The following is an 8,969-nucleotide window of genomic DNA, read 5'->3' on the forward strand; positions in this document are numbered from 1 at the left end:
AGTTACCCAGAGTTTATTTCTCTTGGGTTCTTTGAACCTTAGATGACTTGGTGGTGTTACGAAGCTCAATCATTGTGGTGTAAAGCTCGCGGTGGACTACTTGAGAGCCTCCAATCAAATTGTGGAGATTGTTCAAGATTGTACAGGTTCGATGAACGCACTAGAAGGTTCTCTACTGGATTGTGGCATCTTAAATTGAACAAGAGAGTGATGAAATTATGGTGAGCCATTGTAACACTTGGATAAGCATTGTTCTTCCACACCTCTCCGATGGAGACTAGGTTTCATTGGGAAGTGAAATTCAGGATAAATAATCGTCTTGGTTATTCCTTTGACCGAACTCTTTACTTATGATGTCCCTGGCTCCTCTCCCTCTCCTTTCCGGCGGCTCTGCCGGAGACGACGGGTAGAGGAGGCCAGCCTCCTCTATTGACAACAACAATAGTAGGTGTACGTTTCCTTCCGTTTTAGATCTAGTATTTACCCACGTGTGACTCGATGAGCCACGTAATCGAGTCACGTAAATAGAATCTCATGTACAACTCGATAAGGCCTCTGTGTGTGTGTGGGGGGGGGGGGGGACTTTTTTTTAGTTAAATTTGGAAAGGCAAGATTTGAATCCAACACATCTACTTTGATGAACTGGTTGGTGCATGAAACTTAACAATGATTAATCAAACATTGGAATAGGTTGGATAAGAACACGTTTAGGTAAGGCAAACCATACACACTTATCTTTAGACAGTAAATTTTTAGTCACTAAACCAATGAAACAACAGTGATGATCAATTAATGAAGAAAGGATATCATGAGGGTAGACTACAGTTTTCGATGAACTGAAGATTAATCATCCATACGACAAGATTTAAGTGTTGTTACTTTCTACTACTCTGTTCCATGATCTAAGATGTTTTGGCAAACTAAAATACTCCTAGTTCGCCAAAACGTCTTACATTATGAAACAGAGGGAGTAGCTGCCAGGAATTCTTGAGACTTTGTTTGGGATGCTGGAACTGGGTATGGAATTTTGAAGAGCTTGCTCCGTTTCCTGTGATTGTGAAGTTCTGAACAGGAACTAATCTGTCAATGATATCACCTGAGGAAGGTGGAAAAGAGAAAATGAAATGAGCGAAGCAGTGCGTATTGCAGAATTTCAGATAAATATAACGGCCTTTCTTAAACAATGCAGCAGTAAATGATGGTGGTATTGCCTATTGATAGAGGGTAAACAGAGTTAGGCATAACCAGGTTGTTATCTTAGAACTGAAGTAAATCCTCACAATTTGCTAGATACAGCAAGGTACTTTGTATGACGGGCCTGAGCTATCAATTTGCCAGTCCTTTTCTTCCTGAAATCAATAGAGACAACACAGACTGATTTTCCAGCACGCAACAGCTTCCCCTCAACCTCTATTTCTTCCTGGAAAATTGCATAAAATAGTTTGCAGCGTGTAAAATAATGTCTGAAATTAACATAACAATAAAAAGACAAAGATATGTTGAAAACTAATCAAGTCTTCTCATGCTAATCTAGCAAGAAATATAGCCAAGCAAGCTGAAAAGCTGTTTGGATTCTACAGAGCAATATCTTAACAACATGACCATAGTTCTGATCCTAAACTGATTCCAGGAACCATGTTACCCACCAAGGTCCACTCAGAGCTCAGCCCATCAAAGAAATGAAAATGAATAAAGAGCGATGGTAGAGGCTAGGGTTCTACCGGGTCTAGGGCGGAGGTTGTAAGGGTGGAAGTGAGGGCGGAGAGGTTGGAGAGCTTGGCGCCGGCGGCTGGGCGCCGGCGCGGAGGAAGGAGGCGGCGGCTAGGGTTGGTGCGGCGGGGGCTAGGGTTCTCCCGTCTCCCTTCAGGAGACGAGACAGTAATGATACTGAATTATTGTCTGATTAATCTCGAAGGGATACAAGTGTTTATATAGGAGGACGGCCTCCTCGAAACCCTAATTTACTTGGGCTAAGCCCCTAATTTACTTGGGCTAAGCCCACAACTAGCCACTAGTGGGCTTCCTGCGTGTATAGGTCAGACCGACCATAACATCTCTCCCCGCCTTCTCAAACAGTTCGTCCTCGAGCTGAACTTCTGGAAACTGTTGGCGGAGATCTTCAAGCTTCTCCCAAGTCGCCTCGTCCTCGGGTAGGCCGGTCCAATGCACCAAGACCTGCCAAACACCACGGCGCTGCTGGGCCTTCAACACGCGAGCCACACTTGCCGGGGCAGGCTCGAGACGCCCATCCGAAGTAGGTGGAAGAGCTAGTGGTGCAGAAGGAGGGTCGCCCCGGTAGGCCTTCAGGAGGCCGACATTGAAGACGTCGTGGAGGCGCGAGCCCGCAGGCAACTCAAGGCGGTAGGCGAGCTTGCCGATGCGCTCCAGCACACGGAAAGGACCGGCGTAACGAGGTCCCAACTTGCGCCTGGAGCGCGGGTCCAAGGACTGGGTCGTCCGGTGAAGAAGACGTAGCCAGACCCAATCGCCCACCGCAAACTCCGCCTCGCGATGGTGTGCATCATAGTACTTCCGGGCCAGCTGCTGAGCCTGAAGAAGTCGCTGGCGCGCCTCAGCCAGTATCTCGTCGCGGGTACGCAGCAGGTCATCCGCCATCTTAGTACGGGCCGTGCCAGACGCATAGGGAAGCATCGCCCGTGGTGGCCTCCCGTAGACCACCTCAAAGGGAGTAGCGTGCAGCGCGGAGTGGTAGGACATGTTGTAGCAGTACTCGGCCCACGCTAGCCAGTCCACCCAAGCTCGTGGACGATCCCCGGTGATGCAGTGCAGGTACATGGCGATGATCTTGTTGACGACCTCGGACTGGCCGTCTGTCTGAGGATGAAACGCCGTACTCATGCGGAGCTTCACGCCCGCCAACCCAAAGAGGTCCCTCCAGACGTGACCCGTGAACACAGGATCACGATCACTGACGATGGAGGACGGAAACCCGTGGAGGCGAACGATGCCGTCGAAGAAAGCGCGTGCCACGGACGCCGCCGTATAGGGATGGCCGAGGGCGATGAAGTGCGCGTACTTGGAGAATCGGTCAACCACCGTGAGGATGACGGACTTGCCGCCAACCTTCGGCAGCCCCTCGATGAAGTCCATGGAGATGTCCGCCCACACCTGGGACGGCACGTCCAGCGGCTGCAGCAAGCCTGCCGAACGGAGCGTCTCCGTCTTGTTCCGCTGGCATGTGACACACGCCCGCACCTGCCTCGCACCGTGGCGCCATCCACGGAATGTAAAAATCAGCGCGGAGACGGTGCGGGGTCTTCCAGGCGCCCTCGTGACCTGCGAGAATGCGCCAAGGACAAGGCCTGGTGGCGCAGGTCTCCATGATCCGGCACGAAGATGCGGCGTCCATGGAGGAGTAGTCCCTCGTCCGAGCGCCATGGCGCGGCCAGCTCGCCGTCGGCCGGGCGCCGGCGCAGCTCGCTGCGCATCCGCGGCCGTGGCGATGGCGCGGCGAACCTCGTCGATGAAGGCGAAAGATGGCCCGGAGTGGATGCGAAGGGCTGCACCGACCGTGGGCGCATCCGCGATGTCGTCAACGTCTCGGCGGGACAGGCGTCGCGATCGTGTTGAGGCGGCCGGGGCGGTACTCGACGGTGAAGTCGAAGCCGAAGAGCTTGCTGATCCACTTGTGTTGCGGCACGGTGGAGAGGCGCTGACCCAGCAAGAACTTCAGGCTGTAGTGGTCCGTGCGCACACGGAATGTCCGGCCCCAAAGATACGCCCGCCAGTGGCGCACCGCCTGGACCAGCCCGATCAGCTCGCGCTCATATGCGGCGAGCTTGTGGTGGCGCGCGGCGAAGGCGGCGAAGAAGGCGAGTGGACCCTCGCCCTGGTGAAGGACGGCGCCGAAGCCAATGCCGGAGGCGTCGCAGTCCACCACGAACGGCTCGTCGAAGTCCGGCATCTGAAGAACGGGACCCGTCGTGAGTGCCCGCTGCAGGGCGGCGAAGGCCGTGGCCGCCTCCTCGTCCCAGGAGAAAGCGTCGCGGCGAAGCAGGCGCGTGAGGGGCGCGGCGATGAGGCCGAAGTCCTGGATGTATCGCCGGTAGTATCCTGCGAGGCCCAAAAATCCGCGAAGAGCTCGTGGCGACTGGGGCGTTGGCCGGCGGCGGCAGCCGGCGACCTTGTCCGCGTCCATCGCGACACCGTCGGCAGAGATGACGTGGCCCAAGTATGCGACGGAGGTCGTGCCAAACGAGCACTTCGAGCGCTTGAGGTGAAGACGATGCGCTAGAAGCTCGTTGAAGATGATGGCCACGTGCTGCAGGTGCTCCGCCCAGGATGCGTTGTAGATCAAAATATCATCAAAGAAAACAAGCACAAAGCGGCGTAAGTAGGGGCTGAGCACGTCGTTCATCAGAGCCTGGAAGGTCGCCGGTGCGTTGGAGAGACCGAACGGCATCACCAAAAACTCGTAGTGGCCATGGTGAGTGCGGAACGCCGTCTTGGCGATGTCGTCCGGGTGCATGCGCACCTGATGATAGCCCGAGCGCAAGTCGAGCTTGGTGAAGAAGCGCGCGCCATGCAGCTCGTCCAGGAGCTCATCCACGACGGGGATGGGGAACTTGTCCTTGGACGTGACGGTGTTGAGGGCGCGGAAGTCGATGCAGAAACGCCACGTGCCGTCGGTCTTGCGCACCAGGAGCACGGGGGCGCAGAACGGTGACGTCGAGATCCGGATGATGCCCTGTGCTAGCATGACGGCCACCTGGCGCTCGAGCTCGTCCTTCTGCAGCTGGGGGTACCGGTACGGCCGCATAGCTACGTGTGCCGTGTTGGGCAGCAGGTGGATGCGGTGGTCACAGGGTCGCGAGGGAGGGAGGCCCTGCGGCTCGTCGAAGAGGTCGCCGTGCTGCTGCAGTAGGTCGGCCAGGAGCGGATGCGCCTCGTCTAGCGCGGCGGCCATCAGGTGTAGCTGCGGGGATGTGCCAGTGCTGCCCACGCCCGTCCAGTGAACACGGCGGCCGCCCTCGCGCCAGAAGATGAGGGACAGCGCGTCGAGGTCCCACAGGATGGGGCCTAAGGTGCTCAGGAAGTCGAGACCGAGGATGAAGTCGTAGCAGCCCAAGTCGATGCCGACGCAGTCGATGGAGAACGGCTCATCGCCCACGAGCACGGGAACCTGTCGCGCCACGCCCTGGCACGTAAGACGATCCCCGTTGGCGACGGTGACGCTGTACTTCTCCGATCCCGCCGTCTGGAGAGCGAGGCGGCGCATGGCGGTGTTGGACAGGAAGTTGTGCGTGGAGCCCGTGTCCACCAGCGCAGTGAGACGCTCCCCATTGATCGTCACCGGGAGCAGCATCGTCTTCGCCGTCTTGATGCCCGCCATAGCATGGAGAGACACGACGAAGGCGGACGCGTCGACTGGCGCGTAGGTCGTGACACCAGCCTCAGTGACGGTGGCAGCCGCGAGCTCGGCGGTGAGGGCCTCAACGTCGGAGTCGTCGACGGTCTCCAGGTAGAAGAGGCGGGCGCACGTGTGGCCTGGCGCGTACTTCTCGTCGCAGTTGAAGCATAGCCCTTAGCGGCGCCGCTCAAGGCTTCCGCGGCCGTCGGCCGCTGAAGGCGAGTCGGCGCGAGGAGGGAACTGCGAGCGCAGCGGCCGGTGCGGGGCGCGGCGGGGCGGTGGGCGTCGGGGTGGGTCGGGTCGCGGGGCGAGCGCTGCCACGTTGCGCGTAGACCTGCTGCATGGTGAGGGCGCGCTGCTCGTAGGCTCGTGCGTAGTACATGGCCGTCTGCAGGTCCGCCGGGTCGCGCATCTCGACGTCAACGCGGATGTAGTCGGGGAGGCCGCCGACGAAGAGATCGGCGCGCTGCCGTGCCGAGACGCCCGGGGCATGGCACGCGAGCGCCTGAAAGCGGTCGGCGAAGTCCTGGACCGTGGTGGTGAAGGCGAGGCGTCCCAGCTCGGCGAGGCGGGCGCCACGGAGGGTCGGCCCAAACCGGCGGAGGCACGGGTCGCGAAACGCTCCCGGGCGGCATCCCGCCCTCGTCCTGCTCGAGGGCGTAGTACCAAGTTTGCGCGGCGCCCCGTAGGTGATAGGAGGCGATCCATGTGCGGTCGGTGCTGAGCGTCCGCTGCCCCCGAAAAAACTGCTCACACTGGTTCAGCCAGTTCAGGGGGTCGGTGGCGCCGTCGTAGGTGGCGAACTCCAGCTTAGTGAAGCGGGGCGGCTGCTGTGCCACGGGCGGGGCCTCGGGGGCGCCCTCCTGGAAGCTCGGGTTGACGGACGTGCTCGCGGCGAAGGGGCCCGCAAACCCGCTAGGACCGCCAAGGCGGTGGGCGGGCTGCTGAACCGTCGTCCGCGCCGCAGTATGAGTGTAGACGGGCGCCGCGTCGGTCCATGTGGGAATCGGTGAGGGCGATGGCGGCCACCACATGGGCCGGCCATTGCTGGCGGCGGAGGCGGGCGGTGGGGGCGGCGGCGTAGCGGCGGCCGGTGGTGGCGGCGGAACGGCGGCTTTGTGGCGGCGGCGGAACGGCGGCCGGTGGGGCGGCGGGTGCTGGCCGGCCTTGATCTCCGCGAGCTCGAAGCGGATGGCGCGGAGGCTGTCGGCGAGGTCCGCCAAAGTAGCGGGCAGGAGGTCGAGGCCCGTGGGGACGGCGGCGGCCTGGTCTCCGTTGGCGGCGGCGGCCCCCTGCAGCGCGTGGGCGCCGGTCATGGCGGCGGGAGTGGTGTTGGTGGCGGCGGTGGACGTGGCGGCGATGGTGTCGACGGGGGGCTGTTGGAGCCCATGAGACCTAGGCAATCTGATACCAAAGTGGTAGAGGCTAGGGTTCTACCGGGTCTAGGGTGGAGGTTGTAAGGGTGGAAGTGAGGGCGGAGAGGTTGGAGAGCTCGGCGCCGGCGGCTGGGCGCCGTCGCGGAGGAAGGAGGCGGCGGATAGGGTTGGTGCGGCGGGGGCTAGGGTTCTCCCGTCTCCCTTCAGGAGACGAGACAGTAATGATACTGATTATTGTCTGATTAATCTCGAAGGGATACAAGTGTTTATATAGGAGGACGGCCTCCTCGAAACCCTAATTTACTTGGGCTAAGCCCCTAATTTACTTGGGCTAAGCCCACAACTAGCCACTAGTGGGCTTCCTGCGTGTATAGGTCAGACCGACCATAACAAGCGAGTGCAGAATTGCATGTGCATTGAATCCAACAACATTTACCTGTTTGAAACAAACTTATATTTCTGCAATAGGAAAATGACCGAAAGGTAAGAAGCTAAACTAATGGTCGTTTTATTGCCAGTTGAGATGTCATTCTCCCATGTTCACAAAATTTAGCTCATCAAATTACGAAATTCGACCTTTCTAGAAGACTACGAATAAGCAAGCACTAAAACTTCCACCATTCCACATCACATCATTTCCCCTTTTACGAATCTTACTCCACCTCTGTAGGTATTATCTGCTAATTACACTGGACTTAAAGCAAGCGCAATTACTATACTCGGGCGCACAACTCAAGAGGAGAAAATAAAACAATCAGGAGTAACCTTCTTAGATGAATGTCAGAATATGAAAACAATAATCGTGATGTACTAACAATGAAAATGAGCAGTATACCAACATCGAAGATGGGTAAAACAGAAATCATATCACCATATCAAAAGATCATCTGAAAAAGCGAAAAGTTTCCTAACTGCTAGTATCTATGTAGAGGACACTGATTTAGATTCCTGTGGTCACCCTTACAGAAAGCTGAGAGATAAGTCTTTAGAGGCTCCTAGCTTCTGTCACCCACTATGAGCATAACTAACCATTCATGGAGAAGTACTACTATTTTTATTCTAGAACAAAGTGAAAACACTTTGCTGCTCTGATCTGGGTCAAATCCTAATTAAGACAAGGAGGCAGAAAAGAAGAATCTCAAACAACTTTCACCAAGTTCAAAGTCCACACCTAACCACAGTTCACTCGTGTCACCTTCCAATAGCTTCTTACTATCAGTTTAGTCGTACACGTAATAACAAAGCAGGCACCACTGAGAGCTAAACCCACAACTAAGTGACACCTTCAACTAAGCATAAAGCTGGTCTTAACACCAAGCCATAACAAGTATACTCAATTGCAAGATCCAGAACAACAACCTGATTTTGATGTTCACCTGAAACGGCAAGACAGGCAAGAATATCTGACAGAGATCAGACACCAGAACAAACTTCAGCACGATATAGTGTAATTACTGAGACCTGTTCCAATTCCTCCCTACCACGAGCATGATGTATGCTTTAACATAAACCCAGGTGGACGCACGGTCAATTGCTCCCAACGCCTCAGCAAACTGGTAACGCCTAATCGTAGCACGAAATGCGCGGAAATTTCGTCAGAATCGTTTTTCTTATATCACAAACCATTTTAGCCCACATAAACCAAAGGCGTTGACGACAAGCAGGAACATAAGTATGAAGCCTTTGTAAGTATTGGAGAGAGAGAGGGAGAAATTGCAGTCTGACCCCGACGGTGGCCGTGTCAACGTAGGACACGCTGATCTCGAGGGAGACCCCGCTCAAGCCTACACCGCTGAAGTCTTCCCCGCCCAAGCCTACCCCGATGGAGTAGATCACAGCCGACCCCATCTGGTCGGCGAGCGTTGCCGTGACGCCGCTGAGGAGATACCCTTGGGGGCTCTGCAAATCACCGCACGCCGTCACCATCTCGAATTCGAATGGGCGTGAGGAAGCTAAATGTTTCAGCAGGGAGGGATAGGGTGGCTCACGGCGTGGCGTGGGGTGACTAGGAAGGAGCAGAGGACGCGGCCGTGCTCGGCGGCGTCGAGGCGGACGCCGCTGATGACGAAGGAGTCGTAAGGGGTCGATCCCGATATGTCCTCGGGGGACGCGGTGGGCTCGAGTGTCCGCCGCACCGCTTCTGGGTCCATGACGCGGCGGCGGGCGGCAGCGCTCCGGCCGGCGAGGAGGTCGTTGTTGGATCGGGGGATGAAGTGGGCAAG

At 56.7% G+C, this 8,969-nt stretch overlaps 1 protein-coding gene across 2 annotated transcripts; it reads right to left on the reverse strand.

The window, feature by feature from the left end:
- Nucleotides 1-768: 768 nt before the first annotated feature.
- Nucleotides 769-8,969, reverse strand: LOC127329152 (uncharacterized). Of its 2 annotated transcripts, XM_071826489.1 has the most exons (4): nt 8,736-8,969; nt 8,473-8,646; nt 1,281-1,420; nt 769-1,096 (listed from the first exon to the last, which is right to left on the reverse strand). In XM_071826489.1, the coding sequence occupies exons 1-4, from the start codon at nt 8,895-8,897 to the stop codon at nt 1,093-1,095; spliced, it is 480 nt and encodes a 159-aa protein (XP_071682590.1). In that variant the 5' UTR covers nt 8,898-8,969; the 3' UTR covers nt 769-1,092. The 2 variants fall into 2 exon arrangements, with proteins under 2 accessions (XP_071682590.1, XP_071682589.1); XM_071826488.1 differs by lacking the exon at nt 769-1,096 and having other exon boundaries at nt 1,152-1,420; nt 8,736-8,967.

Source organism: Lolium perenne, chromosome 2, assembly GCF_019359855.2.
Source record: "Lolium perenne isolate Kyuss_39 chromosome 2, Kyuss_2.0, whole genome shotgun sequence".
Taxonomy (NCBI): Eukaryota; Viridiplantae; Streptophyta; class Magnoliopsida; order Poales; family Poaceae; genus Lolium; species Lolium perenne.

What these genes read in the sequence shown, in the direction of transcription:
- LOC127329152 (XM_071826489.1), bottom strand. Translation starts at nt 8,897, where the DNA reads ATGGACCCAGAAGCGGTGCGGCGGACACTCGAGCCCACCGCGTCCCCC. An exon ending in TAGTCACCCCACGCCACGCC is followed by an intron (nt 8,647 to 8,735) that starts GTGAGCCACCCT and finishes GGTGATTTGCAG; the next exon opens with AGCCCCCAAGGGTATCTCCT. An exon ending in TTGACACGGCCACCGTCGGG is followed by an intron (nt 1,421 to 8,472) that starts GTCAGACTGCAA and finishes GCAATTTTCCAG; the next exon opens with GAAGAAATAGAGGTTGAGGG.